This window comes from Vulpes vulpes, chromosome 2 (genome assembly GCF_048418805.1).
Source record: "Vulpes vulpes isolate BD-2025 chromosome 2, VulVul3, whole genome shotgun sequence".
NCBI classification, from domain to species: Eukaryota; Metazoa; Chordata; class Mammalia; order Carnivora; family Canidae; genus Vulpes; species Vulpes vulpes.
Window position 1 is genome coordinate 103,338,428 of NC_132781.1, and position 25,684 is coordinate 103,364,111.

The window sequence follows — 25,684 nt, forward strand, 5'->3', positions numbered from 1 at the left end:
GCTCAGGGTGTGATCCTGGATTCCCAGTATTGAGTCCCACATGGGGCTCCTTGCATAGAGCCTGCTTCTCCTCCCTCTGCCTGTGTCTCTTGTGAACGAATAAGTACAATCATTCATAAATAAATAAATAAATAAATAAATAAATAAATAAATAAATAAAATTGTGACAACTTAATCCAAACATTTGTTATTGATTTTTTTCTGGTAAAACATTTTGTTTACATTAAAAGTTACCAAAAAAATGTGTGTTACTCTGCTGAGCTGTAATTTAACAGTAACAGACTAAAATTATTTCTACCTTATAAAACTGAAATACAAAAAAACTCTCTTTAAGAGCAAAAAAGGGAACAGGATCAAAGAAAAGTTGACAGAAATTTGAAGTCATACTTCCCCTCATATCATGTAGCACTTACCCTTCTCCTGTTAAAGCACAGCAGGACTGAATGTGCCACGGATGATCCTTAATTGAACTAAGGGTGAGGTATTTAGAGATTTCAGCTGCTGTCATGCACCCTTTCATATCCTGTTTATTTGCAAAGATTAGGACTGCAGCCTTCCGTAAATCCTGCAATCAATATGAAATATTTCTAATACATGAAATATCACAACCCAAATTAAACTAATCAAGCAAAAAAGGTCAGATATGCTCAACTGGACAGTTACACTGAAATCCCTCTACTTTAAAATGATTAGGCAGTAATATTTAGTTAAAAAAATTTTTTGAGAGATGCCTGGCTGGCTCAGTTGGTAGAATACACAACTTTTGATCGCAGGGTTCTGAGTTCAAGCCCCATGTTGAGCCTAGAGCATATTAAAAAAAAAAGGGGGGGGGGGTTCCTTGATGGCTCAATTGGTTAAATGTCTGCTTTCGGCTCAAGTCATGATCCTGGGGTCCTAGGACTGAGCCCCATGTGGGGCTCCCTGCTCAGTGGAGAGTCTGCTTTCTTCTCCTCCCTTTGCCTCTCCTCCCCACTTGTTTTCTCTCTCAAATAAAATCTATAAAAATAATAAAAATTATATTGAAATGAAAATAAATTTTCTCAAATAATAATGACTTCATGATTAACTCTAACAAAATGGCCTTACTAACATAAGCCAGATTATCAAAAGTTTTTTTTATACTTTTGGGCCAAAGGGGTCAAACTAAAATAAACATGCATCTTAAACACTGATTTAAAACTATACGAGCAATACTCTGATGGGGAAATATGGTAATATGTTACCAAATACTACAGAATTTCTCCAAATTTAAAAAAGAGGACTGAGGGTGAGGATGAGGAATATTTATTTTACTCATTAATATTGGTGTAAACTAACAGCATTCATTGATGTTCACCGTAGAACTGTTCATATGATCAAAATACTAGAAATAACCTAAATGTCCATTAATAAAAGAACAGATTAAAAAAAAAAGAACAAATCAACTGTGGTATATTCATACAATAGAACACTAGATGGTTTTTTTAAAGGAATGAACTAAAGTTGTATGTACTGACGTGGATAATCATAATGTATGCAAAACAAAACAAAACAAAACACAAAAAACACCAAAACTGAGTTACCGGAAAAAAAAAAATCTGTATCATTATATAAGAGTTTATGAACATAATATTTTGTCCAACTGACAAAAATGTAGGGAAAGTATCAAAAATATACATAGGTTTGGTAATCAACACTTTTAGGATAATGTAATTCTTTCAGAATTCTTTGAAAGAAAGGAAGGAAATGGGATTGGGAAGGTCACAGAGGATATTTAATATCTTACACTGAATGGTGAGTGGACAAGTGTGTTTTATTATCTAATTCTTTTGTGCATCTGAAATAGAATTAAGTGATCTTAGATCATTCACTGAAGAATTTTCAGTTATAGGGGCAGCCTGGGTGGCTCAGAAGTTTAGTGCCACCTTCAGCCCAGGGCATGATCCTGGAGACCCGGGATTGCCCATATCGGGCTCCCCCTGCTTCTCCCTCTGCCTGTGTCTCTGCCTCTCTCTCTCTGTCTCTAATAAATAAATAAAATCTTTTAAAAATTTTAAAAAATAAAGAATTTTCAGTTAAAATAAACTGAAAACTTAAGTTTTCCTTTTTCTTGCTTTATCAGACTCTTTAAGGCATGAATCAGTGGTTTTAACTTTGAAAAGTCGTGCCAATAACAGTAATAGTCTACAAATTAATGTGTTGAGCTTCTTCAAGTTTGAAAATGTAATGAAACTTTAAGACTTTCATCAAAATATAAAATTTTGTTAATGATGAAATAACCAACAGCAAAGCCCATAATCTTTGTAAAAAATCACAACCATTATACAAATACCTTACTCCATGGTTTATGTTTGCTTTAAAAATTTACCTCATGAGCCAACATTCTGTACAATTCTTCTTTTGTAATGGCTAGTCGTTCCCTGTCAATGCTATCAACAACAAGAATGATGAACTAGAAGAAAATTAAAAAGAAAATTGAATGAAATCTTGAAGTTTTCTGTAAAACTACTCTCAAAGAAAGTGAGAATACTTTCTTTACATGACATCATTACCATAAAATGGTCTACTGCTTTTTAATCATAGTTTACATTATACTGTAAAATCCAAATGTTAATGACTCATAATTTCAACAGATAAAAATTATGCCCATAGTTTATTTTAAAAAGGTTATGTCTTCATACATAATACTCTGTACACTAAGATTTATTTTTAAACACAGGTAATAATTTTCGAAGAGAAAGTCACAGTAATTTAAGTAACTTTCACTAAAACTTGAAAGTACTCTATAATTGCTCACGTAAGCAATCAGTAATTATTTATGTTTCAAAGTCTCTTGCCTAATAAAAAGGAGCACACAAGTTAGCCTGAAAAAGAGAAACACATTAAAAAAAAAAAAACCCAACTAATGAACAAGACATTTTAACATAACAAAATCAACAATAAAAGCCCTAGATAAAATGTGCTAAATAGAAACATGCCTACTTAGGAATTAATGCACTAGAGGGGATGCAGATGGGAGTTAAAGCAGAGCCAGCAACAGGATTAGAGGAAGCTGTTGATAAAGGTGTGTATGTAAAAGATGGGTCTTATACATTAAAAATAAAAAGATCTTTGGTAAGGAAAGTAAGAAGATACAGTGCAAAGGGCCCCTACATTAGTATTTTAGAAGAAAAAGTGAGATTAAGAGATGCTGAACGTTATAACAGTGATGAAGAATCAATAGTGAGGGCAGCTCTGGTGGCTCCGTGGTTTAGCGCCGCCTTCAGCCCAGGGTGTGATCCTGGAGACCCGGAATCAAGTCCCACATCGGAATCAAGTCCCACATCGGGGCTCCCTGCATGGAGCCTGCTTCTCCCTCTGCCTGTGTCTCTGCCGCCCTCTCTGTGTGTGTGTCTCTCATGAATAAATAAATAAAGTCTTAAAAAAAAAAAAAAAGAATCAATAGAGAGAGGGAGGGTGACAGCAGATTGTTCAGAAGACCTTACAACTAGACAAAGAGATAACTAGAGTGATCTGCATATAAACTGGGCAGGGCTTGTTCAAAGGGGATAAAAGAGAAGAGACTGGAAGAAAGAAATGGAAGAAACTGTCAAAGTATCAGGGACAGAATAAAGGGAAGTGACTCTGATGAGAGGAGTGTGTCAGGAATTCACCAGCAGCTCAACTCCCTGCATTACAATGGAGACCTTAGGCTTCTGGAGGACTAGTCAGGATAAGGAATTTAAGAAGCTGATGAGGGTGCAAAAACCGTCAGGGAAATACCACAGAGACCAGATTCCCTATGTGGCACTAAGATTTGCAGATGCCAGGTGCTGTGCTGGGATCCTGCAGTAAAGGCCAAAGGGTCTTTGTAGCAATTTTGAAATTCTTATAAAAGAGCTTATTAAAAAAAGAAAAAGTTCATGCAAATGGGGTCATTAATAACATATTTCTTTCTGGACCCATGCTAAGTCTTCTTGAGTTTCTGCAACCTCACTACCATTTTGCAACGCTATAAATATGTTGATCAGTGAGAATCAACTCTAACCTACTCATTAGAACTGATGGTGAGCTTTGCAAAGGCACCGACAGCTGTGCTGTTTAAATACAGGTGATCAGCTCTGCTTTGAGCTGAGCAGGTCCCCTTAAATGTGATTTTTTAAACTATGCAGTCAGTGCTGTAAATGTATTTTCCCTTTATGATTTTCTTAGTAACATTCTTTTCTCTAGCTTACTTTATTGTCAGACTACAGTATATAACCCATACAACATATGAAATATATATTAATCCACATTTTATGTCATCAGTAGGGCTTCTGGTCAACAGGAGGCCATCAGTCAAGTTTTTGAGGAAGTCAAGTTTTATGTGGACTTTGGACTGTGAAAGAGGGGCGGGGGTCACTGTCCCTAACCCTTGCATTGTTCAAGGAGCAACTGTAGTCATGCTAAAAGACTTTCTAGTTTTAGTTTCAGAATTTTTTTTATGATAGAAGTACGTATGAAGCTAACCTATAATTATATTTGCTTACCAACTTATCTTCCCCTGCAAATAAAAAAATAATTAAGTGCTACCACAACTGCTAAAGATCTATGATACGCCATTTGGTTTTGACAGTCATAAACTGAACTGCATATATCTATGTAGATACTCATGTAATTGCAACATAAATCCCAAGGATTTATACTAAAAAACAAACCTATTCACCAAAACTTCCTTGCATCTCCCCACACTCCCTTAAAAAACACCCAATTTTTAATAGGCTTCATTTTAGAAAAAATAATAGGTTAGATGTACCTGTTTGTAAAGAGAAATTATGTATGCAATTGTATATTAGTATACTCAAAGATAAATCCCTTAATAGTACTGCACTGGTTTAAAAAAAAAAAAATCTGCCTCTAACAAGATATAAAACAAAAACAGAAGCTCATCTAGACTGTTTCCCAGGATGGCTCTAAAGTAGTAAAATAATGAAATAACTGACAGAGAATTTGGCTGAGGGTGGGGGCTATAAATCCATTTTTAAAAAACAAATATGATCTCACCAAAAATTTGAATTTTGGAAATCTTATATTAAATTATGCTTAAAATATTTTATTTCTCCCCTAACCAGAGCCTCATAAAGTTGTGAGATCTTGGAACAGGTTATCTAACTGATTCCACAGTAGACATGTTACAATATTACCGTGATGATGAACTGAGAATCTGCCCTATATATAATAAGCATACAGCAAATACTGGGCATCACTCTTTCTACTCGCCTTTTCTCTTCTATTTAAGAACCTCAAATTCCTTACAGAAAATGATCTTATTGAAAAGCAACTGTCAATACATCTTTATGTACAGCCTATCTATTTTCTGGGTTTATTCTTTGGTTCTTTTTATTAAAATTCAGAAGACAGGGATCCCTGGGTGGCGCAGCAGTTTGGCGCCTGCCTTTGGCCCAGGGCGCGATCCTGGACGACCCGGGATCGAATCCCACGTCAGGCTCCCGGTGCATGGAGCCTGCTTCTCCCTCTGCCTGTGTCTCTGCCTCTCTCTCTCTGACTATCATGAATAAATAAATAAAATCTTTAAAAAAAAAAAAATAAATAAAATAAAATAAAATTCAGAAGACAGCTTAGTATACCTCAGTGTTTGAGTAATACGTGTTCCAGGATGACCGCAGTGATTCTTGACCACCAATATCCCACATCAGAAAATGAGTGTTCTTCACAACTATTTCTTCAACATTGCTTCCTATGGTTGGAGATGTATGAACTACTTCATTCATTAAGCTGTCAAAAGACACCATAAAAAATTTTTTGTAAATCTTGAGAATCTGAAGGAAGTTTCATCCCTATATTTTTAGTATCAATCACCCTTCCTTATTTGCATCAATGATGGTAATCATTAGCATCAAAAGTAGAACCTTAGAGAACACTTGTGCAAACAAATACCTAGATAAAGGACAACTCCTGAAGGAAGACTTTGTGTTTTTCTTTCAGTGGAATAAACTGAAAGCTTGATCTGGAGAGAAGGGAACACCGTGGTGTGAGTTTGTATTTCTGTGGCCAAAATTCCAATCCCAACATGCCCTCTTATCAGAGCAGAACCAGTGCTCCCTCTTGAAAGAGCAAGTTTCCAGGTGACTGTGACATCAATATGTGCAAGTAGAAACCACTGAAGAGAAGACTATGTATAATTTTTAAGACTGACTACGTGAGAAAATTGAGACTCAGGCCTATCAACCTAAACTACACCCTTAAAAAGATAGGGCTATAGGCAAATGAAAATAACTATAAATGTATTTAGAACACCAATGCTCATAACTACATAATCAGAATTATTGGTTAAAATACATTAATTAATTCATTCAATAAATACATATTTGCCTATACTAAGCCGGTACTGTGTTGGAAGAAGCCTACAATTGTACCGTCTCTTGGGTTTTATGTATATTTTTGAAACTGTGGAAAATTATTTTGACAACTGATAGGTTTCTGAAATGTTTACATCTGATGTTTAAAGGTGAAGTCTTAGGAAAATACATAACAGCCAATGAATGAATGTTTTAAAGTAAAACAAGTAGTTATTCGCCTCTAAAACAACAAGCCACAGTTAGGAGTTTAGCAAAGTAGCTGAAAAATACATTAGACATTGCATAAGTAAAGTATTTCTGGAGAGCTGTCAGCTGATACACTTAGGATGAGGTGGAAAGAGATAAGAGCCATACAACTGTGCACTGTATCTAATAACTACTTGTTAAAATGCTTGGGACACAGATCCATTTCCTCTGCGTAATGTGGATCGTTTCATAAACACTGAAAGGATAATGGGAGCTACTTTGACAAGTGGATTGATGGGCTGTTAAAATTTCCTCAAGTATTAATGTAGTTCTCTGGAAGTCTCAAACCTTTCCCTGCTGGAAGCTAAAAAAGCAGTACTTTCAGGGGTGATCTTCATTTCTTTTGATTTGACAAGTCTGGCTTATGTTCAACAATTCAGGGATCCCTGGGTGGCGCAGCGGTTTAGCGCCTGCCTTTGGCCCAGGGCACGATCTTGAAGACCCGAGATCGAATCCCATGTCAGGCTCCCAGTGCATGGAGCCTGCTTCTCCCTCTGCCTGTGTCTCTGCCGATCTCTCTCTCTGTGACTATCATAAATAAATAAAAATTAAAAAAAAAAAAAAGATAAAAACGTCATTAAAAAAAAACAACAATTCAGAGCTATTGGTCATGAGTAGCAACAGGCTTCCTAGAGATATCCATCTATTGACGTGAATGAAGCACAGAGCGGGAAGAATGAAGTGAAACGCACTTTATCACCTCACTCCAGCACCATTATATGTGGTTTATTTATTTTAGCTTACTATTAATTCTTTCAAGGCCAGAAAAAGATGAGTGTTTGCGAAGGCTTTAGCAAACATACAGCAGTTTTATTCACTTTTTAAACAAATTTTGTGTTTGATAAAATACAAAACCATATGCTGAAGCTTTTCCATTATGGTACCTTAATAATTACACAAAACTCATTCCAATAACTAAAATGATGAAAACTGTTTAAGAAAAGAAATATACTTACAATTGGTAAAGAATGGTGGTTTTCCCTGCATTATCCAGTCCCACTATAATTACTTTGTGTTCTACAAAAAGAAAACAAACCATAAACATTTACCACTACTGCGTACTGCAATTACATGCTTTCAACACTGATTATTAGTTAGCTTTCTAATGAGAACCATTCACTGGATACTTATTACTGGAATGTTAAAACACAGAGTAAAAAGAACTTCATGGTGTCAAGACCATCTGTATTAAATGAGGCATTCTGGTATGATGTTCTTCACCTGGCTGTCTTATACAAGAATGTGAGCTTTGGGTAGGAGGGAAGTACAATAGAACTGGCTCACTTATAATACGAAAAGCACCAATTCTGATCCTGACAAGGCATTATGACCTAAAATGCAAGTTTAAAAAAACTGTTTTGGGGCACTGGGTAGTTGAGTCAGTTAAGCCTCTCTGCCTCTTGATTTGGGCTTCAGGTCTTGATCTCAGGGTAGTGAGATCCAGTCCTGCACTGGGCTCCATGCTCAGAGCAGAGTCTGCTTTTCCCTTTCCCTCTGCTCCTCTGCAGCTATCCCCTCCAAATAAATCAGTAAAATCTTTTTAAAAATAGTTTTACACATCTGTTTGTCATCTCTTCTAATCAAATTAGCTTTTTATCAAGTTGTTTTTACACCTGGAAGTACTCCCACATACATATAACCAAGATTCTTTTCTTCCTTTCATGAAGAAATCCAATTAAAAACATAAAATTGAAAAGGTTTCCCTGTCACCAACAAGACACACATACTGTCTCTCATCCCTTCCACTAATTTATAGATACATAAGCAATTACTTAGTCCACAATACTTTTTCAATCTGGATTTCACAAGTCTCTTTCTTAAGATTTTATTTGAGAGAGAGAGAGAGAGAGAGGGAGGGAGGGAGAAAGGGTGTGCACACACACACATAAGAGCATGATGGGGGGAGTGCAGATGGAGAAGCAGAATTCCCACTGAGCAAGGAGCCCCACAAGGGACTCGATTCCAAGACCCTGAAATCATGACCTGAGCTGAAGGCAGATGCTTAACCAGCTGACCCACCCAGGGGCCCCTGGATTTTACAATTCTTTAGAGCAGATATGGTTTCTACTCTTTATACAACAAAAACTTCTTCAGTCTTCTCTTTCTGGTGCTATGCACAGAATAAATCACTTGCTTCACAGATCTGAAAGCCCACCGAGTTATTCTGTTAAGTGGTACAAACTATGAAACCTCCTTTGAACAGAGGAGAAAACACTCTAGAATCTTTTCTAGATTTTAACCTTTACAGGATATATTAAAGATACCTCTCTTCCTCAGGACAGAATGCTTAAAAAGCTAGTGAACCTCCAAAAGAACCACAACACAATTTGTTTTTAGTCAGCAATTTACGTTACTTCATATCAGAACCCTGCTTCTCTTGTTAACCTGTGAATGTCAAAATTGTGATTATACATCTAATCAAATAATCTCGTATTCCTATTCTAAAGTGTTAATACTGCATGAGTCAAAAAGGGGGGCCATAATTCAGACAAGGTGTTAAGTGACAAACCATGTTTGCACCTTATAATGACTTGAACACTGTAAATAGTGCCTATAATATTGCTGTACAAATGACATGAGGCTCTGAACAGCCTTTTTTCACTATGGCAGAAGCAGCTTTGTAAAAAACAAAACAAGGCAAAACTTGTTTCCTTATTATATAACTCACTATAATCCTTCTTTTTTGACTCTTTCGGCTCATACCCCCTAACTTCTAACAGAGGCAATCTTTGCGTCGCCCAATCTTTCACTCTTAAGGTTCAAGAATGAGAACCCTATTATCAGTGCAAGACTAAGCATTCTAAATTTTGGTGACAGCTGGAAACCACCTGTCAGCATCTGGAGACCACGGGGTCCCTGCAGGAGTGAAAAGAAAGCCACTAGTCTGGAAGTAAGCTAACCTTGGGGGGCAGATACTTCTGCCAGGAGAGGGGAACAGAAGGTAGTACCAGGTGGCTCACCATTGAGGAAAATGAAGTGAACCAACACCCAGGGCCATTTTCTAAAAGTCCTGCTCCCTGCTTCACATTTTGTATTATGAGGATGATCAACACTATCAGCAGCATATGATGGCAAAACTCATAAATAATGCATCGTTTTGAAAGCCTGGTGCTTAGTTCAAACTAAGCCAGGGGTGACAAACCCTAAAGGCGGACACAGTATGTGTTTCATTACAGTTTCAACTGTGTGATTAACTTAAGGTCTTTTGCAGATTCCTTTTTCCTCTCAGGGATAGGGAATTCTAGCAACTAAAACCAAACACACAATTTCAACTCTGTATTACAATGAAGGTGTTAGCATCAATCCTTCCATTAAGCCGAGGCCTATCTTCTGATATGATCAACAACAACCTGAGTCTGTATAACAAAGCGTCATCAACAGAAAAGAGCTAAATGCTTTTTAAAAGCATGAAGTAACAAAGTTTATTTTAAATTTTTTCCTTGGGGGAAAGAATCTCTAACATCATTTGTACAAGAGGGAAATCAAAATCAAAGGGAATTTACTAAAAAAGCAAGTACAAAATTAAAGCTGTTTGTACTCTGCAGCATAATGGTAATGCCTGTCCTCCTTCGAATCCCTCTAGTCCCAGCTGCCCCTGGAGTGTGCTGATGACCCAAAACTTGAGTTCCCAAATGCCAGTCAGTGAAGTTTTTACCTCTTCAAGGGACAAATGAGAAAAACATGGACAATGACACATACTCTTGTTGTAGGCAGAAAAGGAAATTAACGTGTTGCTTTAAATGTCCACAAGTGGTATCCAGATTAATAAGGTATAAATTCATGTGGTGGTATAGGACACTGCTTGGTATTAAACACGCGACTCACAGTGCCTGTTCTGTACTGCTGTCCTTTTGGTTGGGTGTAATCAACAGGCCACATGCAAATCTTAGTTTATGTATTGAAACAGAAAAATATCAACTAAACTATATAACTGTTAGTGATTACCTGTAGTCATGATAAAATAGTTTCCTTCCCGTCATAGCTAACAAAAGTAGATATAAAAGGATGCTTGTAAATTTGTACCATTTCTTATTGCCCAACAATAATCTTTATGTTTACCTAGTTGGTTCAAAAAAAAAACAAACCTTCCAAAATATATTATAGTTCAATTCAGTCTCAGTTAAGGTGAGAAAGAATCTAGCCTAAAGGTCAGACTTTGCACTGCTGCCAATCAGATGAACATTAGTCATTTAACATCACTTTTCCTTACAGACACTGAAATGTCTGAAGTTGTGAGGAGAAAACTATACAACTGCATATTTTTACAACTTCAACTCATCTTTAACATGTATGTATGTAAGCTATATGTTCTTCTAACTCCTCCAACTACTCTCTACAAAAATGAAATATTTAGTTGGTAGACTGAGACAGTCAATTCTTATGTAACCTTAAACAGGGAAAACTATGAACATGGATATAATTATAAAATTCCTTACTTAGAACAAATTCTGCAAATGTAATTATAGAACTTTACCTTCTTTACTGTTTTTCAGTGGCATTATTAAAATCAGTATGTTGTCACAGAGTAGAAGCTGCCTACGTTTGGGGCTAGAAATGTGTAGGTTGGAGGTGCAGTATGGACAACTTAAAAACTTTGATAGCCAAGTAAGTTTGAGTTAAGACACTACCACAACTATCGAGAGTTCCAATGAGTCCAAATAGTTGGTTTGTTTGTTTAAAGATTTTGTTTTTAAGTAATCTCTACATCCAGTGTGGGGTTGGACCTCACAACCCTGAGATCAAGAGTCATAGGCTCTACTGACTGTGCCAGCTGGGTGCCCTGCATCCAAATGTTTTCAAATGTGTGACAGTCACCTTGCCATCATATTTCACCAGAATTCTCTTCCAAGAGACCAAGTTGTAGCTCTTCCCACAACAGAGGTCTGAGAGAAGCACACTTCCAGTATTACTTAGCTAATCCATGCATCTCCAGAGTCAACACAAATCATGTTTATTTAAACTAAATGAAGGTCCAATTGCAGATCTTTTGTTTAATTTTGATCAAATGTTTACACAAAAGTTTCCCTGCATGCTTGGCTATGGTATTTGTTCTCTTGGATGTCCTTAAAAGTTGGCTCATACTATTTTGTAAGCAAGGCATAAAGATGTAAAGCCTATACAGAATGAGGCTTCAAAAGAAAATTAGTAAGAGCACTTGCTTGTAGACAAACACAGATAAAAGATGGCTAAAAAGAAAAATGATGGAAAAAGGAACTTCAAAAAAATAAGGAAGAAAAAGTCAAAGAAAACCTTTTTCCCTTTACCAAATGAAAATGATTTACTAAATTCAATTTCTAGTTTTAGTATAGATACCAAATGAAAAATTGTAGTTTTTTTTTTAAGTTTTATTTATGTATTCATGAGAGACAGACACAGAGAGAGAGGCAGAGACAAGGCAGAGGGAGAAGCAGGTTCCATGCAGAGAGCCCGATGTGGGACTCGATCCTGGATCCCGGGATCATGTCCTGAGCCAAAAGCAGGCACTCAACCACTGAGCCACCCAGGCATCCCTGTAGTTATTATATAGAACACCAAATAATTCAAATAGACAAACGTAAGAAAAAAATTAGAGAATCACTAAATATTGGCAGTGCTAATAAAGCAGAAAACAGTATGTTAACATTTGTTATCATGTTAAAACTGGGTATTGCTGAAATGTGATAAAATGATCAACTTTTAATCTTAAGTATATGCAAGCCCAGAAGATAGGATGAAATAGGGATTGCTACCTTCTAGATATATTATGAAAGCCTTATATGAGCACAGAGTATGCAAACAACTTCATAACTAAACAAATAAAAATGCCCTTTGCCAAATATGGTGATTCAGCAAATTTAGGATATCGAATATACAGAAAATGAATCTGCATTGTTACAAAGAGTAGGTATTAAAAAGTCAGAAGAGGGCAGCCCCGGTGGCGCAGCGGTTTAGCGCCGCCTGCAGCCCAGGGCGTGATCCTGGAGACCCTGGATCAAGTCCAGCGTCAGGCTCTCTGTATGATGCCTGCTTCTCCCTCTGCCTGTGTCTCTGCCTCTCTCTCTCTCTGTCTCTATGAATAAATAAATAAAATCTTAAAAAAAAAATCTATATTAAAAAAAAAAGTCAGAAGATATGCTGTCACAATGTGAGACCTGAAGGCCAGATGGCCTGTACAGCAATGAGGAGCACCCAAGGAAATATGGCTTTTGGAAAAAAAAAAAGATAATAAAAAAAATATAATAACCTTACATTGCTCATAGAATCATAAAACAGACTGCAGAACTGGAGATCTATTCCCTTTCTTCCACCTCTTCAACTACAAATGGCTCACCTATAAAGGCATTTCTGAGGAACCAAGGTCTCCAAAAAGACGTAACTACTGACCTGAGCCTTCTTGCTTAGGTTACAGATAAGAAATTAAAGTTCTATGAAGTTATTTATTCTAGTAAACATTGGTGAGAGCCAGCATTTGTTTTCCTTTTTTGCTATAAAGTATTAACTCCCCTTCCAAATTATTCAGTCTCCCTCTACTCCCACCTCAGCTCCCATATTCCCAGATGCCTACATTTTGTTAAGAGTAGCTATGTAAATCTAATGATTCAACAATTCAACATTTCTTGAGTTCGTTTTACACCTGACTTTAATATTTGTGATTAAGACGAACAAAGCAAGGATTCTCTACCCTTCAAAATCTTAAAGGTGGGTATGTAAATAAGCACTTACAGCACAGCATCTTTAGTATAAAGCAATAGATATGGACATATCACATGGTCATATTCTCAAGAATAACAGATCTAGAACCTAGCTCTCACGTAAGGAGATAAATGTCAAGAGCAAAAAAGAGTATTACAGAGTTTCAGTCTGAGTGTTTTATGTGCAATGTGCAAGTTAATCCTCACAATCATTTCATGGGAAAGTGGTGGCATTCTTCATTTTACTGATGAGGAAACCACGGAGTCAATCTTTTTTTTTTTTAATTTTTTATTTATTTTTATTTATTTATGATAGTCACACACACACACACACACACAGAGAGAGAGAGAGAGAGAGAGAGAGAGGCAGAGACATAGGCAGAGGGAGAAGCAGCAGACTCCATGCACCGGGAGCCGAACGTGGGATTCGATCCCGGGTCTCCAGGACCGTGCCCTGGGCCAAAGGCAGGCGCCAAACCGCTGCGCCACCCAGGGATCCCCCCACGGAGTCAATCTTAAGTTGAACATGCTGAGAAGTTTGGCTACTGGTCTCCCAGTGTGAGAGAGACATTTCTATGACAAAACGGAGTCTTACAATCTTACAATAATAAATAAGAATAGCTTACTGGATAGACCAAAAACACTTTTCTGGTAGCTAAGAGGACTAAATACAGATTTTAAAAAAAAGATTAGAGATTCTAAGAAAGTAGAAGACACTAAGATTTCAGGCCAGAGTGAAGTGCCTAAAAGACCAAAGATTGCCCCTCATCCCCAACTCACTGAACAAAGGCAATGATTAGAAAAGATTAAGCAGGAAATATTGAAATTGATATAACTCATACAGTTCTCTGGAGAATTCAAATGTTGCCCAAGGGAAGGTTACAATCAGAAAGGCAAATGTTAAGGGGCAAAGACAATGCATGGTTTTCAAATTGTGATCATGGCACATGACCACAGTTGGTTATATACACTATAAATATATTTTGCATTATGACTCAGGACACACACAACTCAAACAAAAGTTTCACAACACTATATCTTTACTAACTGAGGGACACTGTAATAGTTTCTATTTTAGAATGTTCATTCTTTGTTTTAATGCTGGTCCTCACTAAATTGACTTCATAACTTACTAATGGATTATATTGGATAATTTGGGAAAAAGTTGTATTTGAGAAATACAAGTAAACTGGGTGAGTGCAAATATATACAAAATTTTCAAATTCAAGAAGCTCAGCAAACTCCAAACAGGATAAATACAAAGAAAAGCAAAGCTAGGAATGTCATGGTCAATCTTCTGAAAACCAAAGATAATGGGAGAATCTTGAGGGCAGCAAGAGAAAATCAGGTTATTAAAAGGGAACTAAAGATATGAATGTTGGTTGATTTTTTACAAGGAAAAAAATAGGAGGCCTGAAGACAGTGGAATGATAACTTTAAAGCACTAAAGGGAGAAAAAAAAGTGACCTAAGATTCTATATTCAGCAAAAATATACTTCAAGAATGAAGGCAAAAAAATACACTTTCAGATAAAAGAAAACTAACACCATTCATCGCCAAAAGGGCTACCCTACAAAAATGCTGAAATTCTTTGGCTTGAAGGGAAATTATACTAGATGGAAATTCAAAGCATCAAAAATAATAATATAAGTAAACATAAGAGAAAATTTTGCCCTTTCTTAAAATATTTAGGAATATATAACTGTTAGCAAAAAACTGTAACATCACCGTACAGTTTGTAACTAATGTAGGTACAATACTTATGGCATAAAGTATCAAAGTTCTTACACTTTATAAGTGTTACATTACTGACTCTTAAGTAGATTGAGGAAAGGTAACAATGTATGTTGCAATCCCTAGTGATTATAAAAATAATGTAAAAAGGATCACTATAAAGAAGCCAGTAAATAAAATAAAATGGAATTGTAAGAAAACAAAAACAATTAACCCAGAGCAAAGTGGGAAAGGAAGAACAGAGAAACAACAAAACAAAACGAATGCAGATGGGACAATAGGGAATAATAAAATAGCATACTTTAATATCTGTATCATAAATTGAACCACATCAATAAATTTGGCTAAACATTATAATTAAAAGAAAATTTCACACTAGATCAAAAAGCAGAAGATCACAATGAATGTCCTCTAGCAGAGATACACATTAGGATACAGAATGTCTGAATAACACTAACAACTACTTGGGATGCCTGGGTGGCTCAGTGGTTTAGTGCCTGCCTTTGTTAGGCCCAGGGTGTGATCCTGGAGTCCCTGGGGATCAACTCCCACATCGGGCTCCCTGCATGGAGCCTGCTTCTCCCTCTGCCTGTGTGTGTCTCTGCCCCTCTCTCTCTCTCTCTCTCTCTCTGAATAAATAAATAAAATCTTAAAAAAAAAAAAAAACAAAAACGCTAACAACTACCATAACCTACAGAGTTTACAGAGTATTTTACAATTCCAGATTACACATTTTTTTCAAGCACAAAAGTTACATGCACCAAACATTTGGATGGACTATAAAAAAGCCTCAATAAATCTGACCAAAAAAAATGGAAATCTTACAGAGCATAGTTCTGAACACAATGGAATTAAATAACGAACCAATAATAAGCTATCTAGAAAAATAAATATTTGAAAACTAAACACTTATAAATAATCCACAGGTCAAAATAGAAATAACAATATTAAAACATTTCAAACTGAAAGACATACGACAAATTAAAATTTGTGGAATGATGCTAACACAATTCTTAGGAAGGACACTTAAAGCTTTAAAATGTGACATATGAATGGAATAAGAGACAAAAACTATGACACACACCCTATTTTAAGAAGATTGCGGGGGCACAAAGTAAACTCAAAGTAGATGGAAGGAAATAAACAACAGAAATTGGTAAAATGAGAAAGCAGAAAACAGAAAAAACTAAAATCTTTGAAAAGATTAACAAACATGTTGGAGGACTGACACTGGACTTCAAAATCTACTGTGAAGTAGTACAATAACCAAGATGGTGTATGGTATTGGGATGGACATATAGATCAATGCAAGAGAAAAGTCCAGAGATAAGACTCAATCTTTCACCAAAGACTCTACAGTGTCCATTATGAAAGGAAAGTCTTCAGTAAATTATGCTAGAACAAGCAAATGTCCAAGTAAAAAAATTTATAAGTAATGAATCCCAACCCCTTTACTCATCTGATAACTGCAAAATAATCTGAGATGCCTCATAGACTTAAGTATAAAAGCCAAAGCTTGTAGATGAAAGGAACAGGACACAAAAAGCAAGAGCCATTAAAAAAATAAATAAAAAATTAAAAAGTTGAAAAATCAGACTTCACCCAAATTTAAAATTTCCACTCAGCAAAACCTGCATTAATAGAAAATGAATAAGGAAGCCACAGACTGGAGAAATATTCATAAAACATACATCTGGCAAAGGATCCAGTTCCATAAAATATAATTATATATATAATTTTGTAAACAAAAACAATTTTAACAAGAAAAGGATTTGAACATTCTGCATAAGAAATATGTATGGCTCATCAGCACGTGAAAAAATGCTTAACACCCAAAAGCCATTAGAAAAATGCAAATTAAAACCAAAATGAGTTATCACTACTCATCTAACTGAATAACTAAAAATAAAAAGACTGATGACATCAAATGTTGGTAAGGATGTTAAAAGCATAAGTCTCAGAAATGCCTGGGTGGCTCAGTTGGTTAAATGGTCAGCTCTTGGTTTTGGCCCAGGTCATGATCTCAATGATCATGGGGATAGAGCCCAGTGTTGGGCTCCACACTCATGGGGTCTGCTTCTCTCTCTCTGTCAAGTTCCCACCCCCATTTCTGTGTGTGCATGCACACGCTCTGTAATGTAAAAAAATAAATCTTAAAAAAGTAGATGTCTCAAACACTGCTGATGAGAGTATAAGAACAGTTTAACACTTTACAAAACAATCTAATAGTTTCTTATTAAACTCATCATATATCTAGCCTAGGATCTAAAAATTGCACTTCCAAATATTCATCTGGAGAAATGAAAACATGAATACCAAAACTCATAAGAGTATTCACATATTACAACTTGTCATGATGCAAATGAATAAACCAACTGTGGCATAGTCATTCTATGGAACTACAACAGCTCCATGGGTAAAGCCTCTAATCTGAAAGGCTAATATAAAAATAAACAGAAAACTAGAGAATAGAAGAAAACTTCAAAGAAACTTAGAAGGTTATGGAACAATGCCACAAGAACAATAAAAAATATAACATTTCACAAATAAAAGGTTTTCATAAATTAAAAATGATAGCAGAATCAAAATATTCAATAGGAAGATCGAAAGACAAAGGATATATCCCAGAAAGTAAAACTGAGGGAAAAAAAGACAGTATAATGGAAAAGAAGACTACATAATCCAGTAGGCACAATACAACCAATAAGATTTCCAAAAAGTAGAGGAAAACATTCTAACAGAAACATAATTAAAAAATATTTAGAACTGAAAACGTCCAACTTTATGTTGAAAAGGTCCAGAAGGTCCAGGAGGCCTAGCACAATGAACCAAAAAAGATACATAACAAGGCACATGTCTCTGAAATTTAAAAATACCAAGGATAAATGGAAAATTCTAAACTCTACTAGAAAGAGAAAAAAAAAATCAGAATAAGAATGATACTGGTGTTTTTAACAACACCGGAGGAAAAAAAAAAAAAAACCAACAACAACACCGGAGAGCTAAAAGACAATGATAATACCTTCAAACCTCCTCTGAAAGATGTTTTTCCAACTCAGAATTTTACATTCAGCCCAGTTATAAATCAAAAGCAAAGACAGGGATCCCTGGGTGGCGCAGCGGTTTGGCGCCTGCCTTTGGCCCAGGGCGCGATCCTGGAGACCCGGGATCGAATCCCACATCAGGCTCCCGGTGCATGGAGCCTGCTTCTCCCTCCGCCTGTGTCTCTGCCTCCCTCTCTCTGTCTCTCTGTGACTATCATAAATAAATAAAAAATTAAAAAAAAAAAAAAAAAGCAAAGACAGACCAAAACATTTTCAGGCATTTGTAATCACAAGAAAAATTACTGCTTTGGACACCTTTGCAAATAATTTCTGTAGGATGTACTTCATAAAAAAAAAAAAAAAGAAAGAGGAAAGCAAGAAAAAAAAAAGACATAAGTTCGAATAAAACAGAAAAGCAAAGGAAATTCCTGGAATGACTGCAAAGACAAGTCCAGCACAGCTGCGTAGCAGGCAGAGGGAAGCAAGCTCAGTTTGGAGCAGAAAGGAATACTGTGGGAGTGGGGAGGAAGGGTATCTCATCTGATTAAGTGTGATATAGAAAAACTTTGTACGGAGTTTTGGGTTAGAATGAAAGGACTCAGTCAAATATACAAAGAAAACTAAGGTGATGAGATATAATTATTTACTCTATGGGGAAAAGGTTGTAGGAAGAAGGGGAACATAATTATAGCACACTGTGGCTCAGGCGTTAACTAAATTTTACAGTCACAATAATGAAAAGGCAGTGTGTATTATAAATCAAAACACTATGTTGGGATGAGAAGGGAAAAGGGCATAAAGTACTAATTTCTCTTCTAAAACAAATGATTAGTACACCTGAAACTAATACGTTCTATGACAATGATATCTCAAAAGACAAAGGATAGGATTGAAATTTCCACATATGCATACTATTAAAAAATATGGAAGTATGTACTGGAACAGGTATGTTCATAAATCTATAAAGATAATCAGATTTGAAATTATCTCCTGCATTGATCATTACATCCAAGTAACATCTTTGAGCTTATAATTAAGCAATACAAAATTCCGGAGACTGTGTACTTTGTCATAGTTTTATATAGACAACTACACATAAGCATACGTATTCCCAGAAAGGTATCAAATTTATGAGAAGGTGCCTTGTGCTGTAAAATGGTACAGGAAAGCAATCCCTGGGTGGCTCAGCGGTTCAGCGCCGCCTTCAGCCCAGGGCCTCATCCTGGAGACCCGGGATTGAGTCCCACATTGGGCTCCCTGCAGGAAGACTGCTTCTCCCTCTACCTGTGTTCTCTGCCTCTCTCTCTCTCTCTGTCTCTCATGAATAAATAAACAGAATCTTAAAAAAAAAAAAAAAGGTACAGGAAAAAACAGATGGGAGGCAAATACTGAAAACCAGATAAGGGAAAGGAGTATTTAAAATCAGATACCTAGTTCTCAATGCTGGAGGCAAATGTAAATCATCTAGGCAGTTACACCCAGGCCACTCTGCCCCATTCTGATCTAATTGGTCTGAGATAGGGCTGTGGGCTTATTATCCTAATATGCAATCAAGATGGAGTGATTTGAGAATTTCGGATTAGTCGCACTACAGTAGTAGTGAAAATGGGAAACTGAGACTGTCAGTTAATTTCGTTGATATGAGTAAAAAATACAAAATTATCAGTCCAATGACATTATTCCCCTGCTTAAAAAAATAACATAGCGAGCCATCCCTTCCACAGCTCTGTACAGCTTAACGTCTCAGTGGGTTGACACACAAGGCCCTCTGTGATCCGCTTCCAGGGGCTACCTCTCCAACCTCAACTCCTCTAACTCCTCCACAGGCCAACTAACATACAGCCAAACTAAACTATTTTCAGCTTCCCTCAAGGTGCCCAAGTATTCAATTCCTCTCCATTTACATATCATTAGTCCTTCAACCTAGAATAATACACCCCTTCTACTAACTCTGCTTAGCACGCCTGTAAACTCCCATTAACAGGAAAGGACAAGTATACCTTTTTCGGTAAAGTCTTCCAGGAACCACTTGAGAAAAATTAACCACTTAGCTCTTGGTGATCATCACACTTCTATACGTATCCCTTAAAAGAATTTACCACACCACATTTTTCCCCCCATGGGTCTCATTTGCCGATCTTTTGAGTACTTTGTGAGCAAGGAACTATGTTATCTTTTCTCTTTGTTTTTCTTTTTTTGTTTGTTTGTTTGTTTTACCTTTGTATCTCCTATGCCTTAAAGGAGACTGTCCATGCAAGGGCCCAACTAACTAAATATTAGCTGCATGAACAAGTAAGGATAAAAATGACGCAATAACCTTTCGCTCTAAATTTTCAACAGGAAAGTTTAAAGAAAAGAAAAATTCTAAAGAGTGGTGGGGATTTAGGAGGCCTGAACAATTATGTGACTTTAAGCAGCCCGTGAATGTTTTTCATCTCCTAAATTTTCCCTTTACATCCTCTGTTCCCTTCTAGTCTGATTAATGAAATTAAAGAAGGCTTACTACAAATAATAAGACATCAGTAATAAAAATAGGGTAGAGAAAGAGGAATTGGTTGGGTAACACAGGTAGAAACAAAGACTTTGACAATGTTTGTCTCTTAAACTATGGGAAAAGATAAGCAGATGAAAACTCTTGATCTTTATACTTTTCAGGATGTCTTAAAATGCTCTTTTACATATAGTAGTGAACTCATGTAACAAGGACTAGAAAATATAAACTGCTGGAAAAAAATCATGTATTAAATATATAGATAATATCCTTAAGGAGGTAAGCTCCGACCACTCGGGCAGCCTGCGTGGCTGAGCGGTTTAGCGCCGCCTTCAGCCCAGGGCCTGACCCTGGACACCCGGGATCGAGTCCCACGTTGGGCTCCCTGCGTGGAGCCTGCTTCTCCCTCTGCCTGTGTCTCTGCCTCTCTCTCTCTCTGTCTCTCATGAATAAATAAATAAAATCTTAAAGAAAAAAAAGCTTCGACCCTTAGAAATCACCTGAAGTGCGGCATCCGTGGTCATTGCATATATACACATAACTGCACATATACACACATACACGTATTTGTAGAGGTGTATACATACACCCGCATTATTCACGAGTTTGGAAAAGTCTATTTTCGTGTTAACTGCGGAACAAATTAACTAAAGCCATTTCACTTTGTTCACGACTTCTCAAATCTAGGTACGGAAACAGGACGTTGGCAGTAACAACTTGGTTATCACTGTAAAACCCGGGCTTGTATTACGTCGGGGTATCAAATGGAAAATGAAACTGAATTTAAAAAGTAGATACAATCACTAAGAAAGCATTCCGTTCAAAGAATGCCTAAAACTATCTGCTGGCAGCCCTCCCCCCCCCCTTATTCATTTATTTACTTATTTTTTGGTCTGAATATTTTCCCTCTTCAGAAAACATCCCATCTCATCCTCTGACTCAGAACAGGTTTTACAACTTCTTGCTTTGGCCCTTTGGACTTCCAACTCCTAAATGTCTCATAACCTGTTCCAGACTAATTACGGACACGTAATCTCCTAGACAGAACCACCAAAGGCGTACAGTTCGCTAACACCTAAGAAAGAAATACAGGGTTTAGGATGCGGATCTGCGGAACCCCGTGCATCTCACACCACTCGTTGCCGAGTTCGAGGACGCAGGGCGAAATCAGAGACAGCGCCAAGGCGCAGGGGCTCCAAGAGCAGGGCTGGGGGGGAGGGGGAGCACTAATAACTTAAAAAAAAAAAAAAAAGTTGATAGGTTTCTGGGCGGGCAGTTATCACGGGGCAAGCCACAGGATGCTTAACTGGATATGGAGCAGGCCCTCGAAACGCCTCCAGGTATCACCAGGTGCTTTCCGCTCTGCTTCGCCCAAACCCAGAAATTCTTAGTCTGGACCCTGGGATCCCAAATGCCTCCGGTTCTCACTCCTCGTTTCTCGCACCCATCCAGCCTCTCCGGCACCTTCTCGCGCCACCCCCTCCCACCCCCCCGCCCGCAAATACCGAGATTCTACCCGCCGCCTGGAGAAATCACTTCTCAGCGACGCAGAACGTTAGCGGGCGCTCGCAGCGCTGCCTCCGGCTTGGCCCCGGAGGCGCCCGGACCCTCCGCCCCCGAGTCGAGCCGCTGCGCAGCCCCGTGCTCCTCACCTTGGTTACAGAAGAGGCTCCACAGTTTGGCGAAGATGAGCCCCATCATGAGCACCTGGGCGGGCCGCGGGGTCCCTCAGCAGCAGGTGCCGCTGTGCCGGGCCCCCCAGCACGGCGCTGGCCGGAGCGAACCGTGGAGGAGAGTACGGAGACCGCGCGGCGAGGGCACTGGCGGGCCGACCCGCCGCGATGGGCCGCTCAGCTACCGGTCCGAAGGCACGGCGCCCAGTCGCCGCCGGACAGCCCTTTGTTTCGAGCCCACTGAGCCCTACGCCGACCCGTAGTCCCCTCGGTCTGAACCCACCTACCGACCAGAGCTTCCACCAGCCCCCAGCCCCGCCTCCGCTCCGCCTCCCCTCCGGATTCCCGGCCCATCGCCGGAAGGACGGGCCCTGACGTCGGCGCGCTGGCGTAAGCACACGCTTCCGACGTGGCGTTTCCTCCCACTTCACTTCCGGTGGGCGGGCTCCAAAGGGCCCCACTGTGCGGGAGCCTTTGGGTGCGTGGGAGTTGGGGAGTTTCCCCGAGTGAGCGCTGGCGCTGGCTGTCCCGGCACCTGATTCGGTTGTTGCGCAGGTGCGCCCCTGTCGTCCCAGCTGTGCGGCAGCTGTGCAGTTCGGTTTGGTGCCCTGTGACCGTCACCCCGGGCGGGCGAAGTAGAACTGGGTGGGAGGCGGTCCTCGGGATGCCGGCGGCCCCAGGGTTCGCTTACGTGGTCGCGGCGACCCCTCCGGGTTTTGCCGCGCCTTGGGAATTTTCACGGAGCCCAAATACACGAAGAAAAAAAGAAAAAGCTTCCTTTAATTGAAATGAAATGCCAGTAATCTCTCCAGTTCAGCAAAAATAGAGGGGAAAGCGTGCTGTACCTCGAGCAAAGAAAGTGAAGTCTCAAGAGTAAAGATCGAATTCGGGAATTTAAAAAAAAGAAAATCTAAGATCCCTTATAAGGATTTGTTATGAACTTAACACCTGCAAGAATTGGCTGCAGCTGGAATTGAATTCAATTGATTACTCGGTTAACCTTTTAAGTCCAAAAGCTAAGCCTCTCCCGAAGTGTTTTCATTCCACTTTCTTTTCTGAGTTTTTAGTTTTTTTCTTTGAGGATAGTTGGCACGTTACATTGGTTTCAGGTGTACAACGTGGCGAGCCAACCTCTCTCTGCCTGACACCATGCTCGCAAGTGTGGACAGTACATCTGTCACAGTACAGCGGTGTTACACCATCCCGCTTTCTTCTCCATGCTGGGTTCCAACAAATTTAAAAGCTTCACAGCCTGGAATGACACCTAATTCCCAGTTAAGGGGAGAACTTAATTGAAAAACTATGGACTTTGGTCAGGTGGCACATTTTTACCCGGCTAGTATGATTTGTTTTTTATTTTATTCATGAGAGACACAGAGAAGCAGGGTCCCTGCAGGGGGGCAGTGGCGGGGTGGGGGGGAGCCGGATCTCGCCTTGAGCCAAAGGCACTCAACCACTGAGCCACCCCGGCGCCCCATAGAATGTCTTTTTTTTTTTTTTTTTAAGTTTTTATACATTTACTTCTGAGAGACACAGGCAGAGGGAGGAGCAGGCTCCATGCAGGGAGCCCGACGCGGGACTCGATCCCGGGACTCCAGGATCGCGCCCTGGGCCAAAGGCAGGCGCCAAGCTGCTGAGCCACCCAGGGATTCTCCCTAGAATGGCCTTTTAACATGCCAAACTATTTGGTTACCTATACAGAGAAGTGAAGCCTATGACTTATGAAATCCTCCCAGTGTTACCAAAGACCCTATAAGACATACGGGATAACGTGCCCCAGTGTTCTAACCTTAAAGACAAGTTATAACCTCCCACATAGAGGAAAATATACGTACTGAGCCCGTGTAAGTTAGTGCATCTTTCAGGACCATGAATTGGCGCAAATATAGATGATTATGTGTTTGTGTAAACAGAGGCTTGGGATATTCTAGTCCTAGTTTCAATAATAATAATAATAATAATAATAAACCTTTAGATTCTGTAACTTCGGTTCTTCAATTGTTAGCTATATACATAAATTACATTCTATTTTTTTCTGGCTTTCAGATTTCTAATGAATAGTTTCTGGAAAAAAGGTGTGTGGTTTTTTTTAGAGCTTTGAAGGCAAAAATTACACATTTCTTAACTTTTTTATGCTAGTTTAATGATACTTTAGAAAGTAAATTTGAATTATTTTTCACTTAAGTGGAATGAATATATTTGAACAGGACTGTTTATATTTCTATTGATTCTACTCAAAATGTCTGAAACTTTTTTTTTAAAGTAATCTCTACACCCAACGTGGGGCTCTAACTCACAATCCTAAGGTCCAGAGTTGTATGCTCTACCAGCTGTACCCGCCAGGTGCTCCAAAATGTTTCAGACTTTTATGTTGAAGAACTGTTCTGATTTTTACCATCTTTTCTACAATTTACCTGACAACAGGACTGCTGTAGTATTTTAAAAATATTTTTTTCACATTAGATACTGTTATTTGCAGATTTAGGAATTTGAAATTTTTACAAACTGGAAGGAAAGAAAAATAGTCACAACTAAAAAACAGATATAATTAAAAACAAAACAGCTGTGAATTATATAAACAGAAATGTTAACATAATTATGTTTTAGAAACAAATGTTAACATAATTATGTTTTAGAAAAGAAACACTTTAGTTCATATTGTACATTTGTACTATATAAATTATAGTAGGAATACTTGTCAAGAATTTAATCAAATTAAGGAATTTTGAGTAATATACTTTTTTCTTTTTAAATATAGCACTTAAAACATAACACCTTGGGGATCCCTGGGTGGCTCAGTGATTTAGCACCTGCCTTCAGCCCAGGGCATGATCCTGGAGACCTGGGATCAAGTCCCTGCATGGAGCCTGCTTCTTCCTCTGCCTATGTCTCTGCCTCTCTCTTCTCTGTGTCTTTCATGAATAAATCAATAAAATATTTAAAAAATAACACCTTTATTCATTTTTTATGAAAACATTCCTTTAAAAGCTTTTTATTATTTAAAAAATATTTTATTCATGTATTCATGAGAGACACAGAGACATAGGCAGAGGGAGAAGCAGGCTCCTTGCAGGGAGCCTGATGTGGGACTTGATCCCAGAACTCCAGGATCATGACCTGAGCTAAAGGTAGACACTGAGCCACTCAGGTGGTCCTCCTTTAAAAGTTTTTAAAACTAATTTCAGTGTAGGCTTTGATCCAAAGAAGGTAATGCTGTTCTATGAAATGTTACTATTTGAATATGGATATATTTTGAGTTCATGAAATAAAAAAGCCATTAAAAAAGAGCATAATACCATTGTTAGGATCATGACTTATTTTCTGAAGAGTTAATTGGAAATAATGCCTTTAATTAAAATGTAATGCCAGTAATCTTTCTCTCCAACAGATTTTTTTTTTAATTTTTTTTTTTTATTTATTTATGATAGTCACAGAGAGAGAGAGAGAGAGGCAGAGACACAGGCAGAGGGAGAAGCAGGCTCCATGCACCGGGAGCCTGATGTGGGAT

At 38.2% G+C, this 25,684-nt stretch overlaps 1 protein-coding gene across 1 annotated transcript in view; it reads right to left on the minus strand.

The window, feature by feature from the left end:
- Positions 1–22,542, minus strand: part of ARL5B (ARF like GTPase 5B) — a 30,055-nt gene extending 7,513 nt beyond the window's left edge. Inside the window, exons 1-5 of the mRNA XM_026015787.2 lie at positions 22,156–22,542; positions 7,520–7,580; positions 5,586–5,733; positions 2,348–2,431; positions 414–565 (exon numbers count right to left, since the gene is read on the minus strand). Coding sequence (XP_025871572.1) covers positions 414–565; positions 2,348–2,431; positions 5,586–5,733; positions 7,520–7,580; positions 22,156–22,204 — 494 coding nt within the window. The 5' untranslated portion in view covers positions 22,205–22,542. The remainder of the gene's footprint in view (positions 1–413; positions 566–2,347; positions 2,432–5,585; positions 5,734–7,519; positions 7,581–22,155) is intronic.
- Between the last annotated feature and the right edge of the window lie 3,142 nt (positions 22,543–25,684).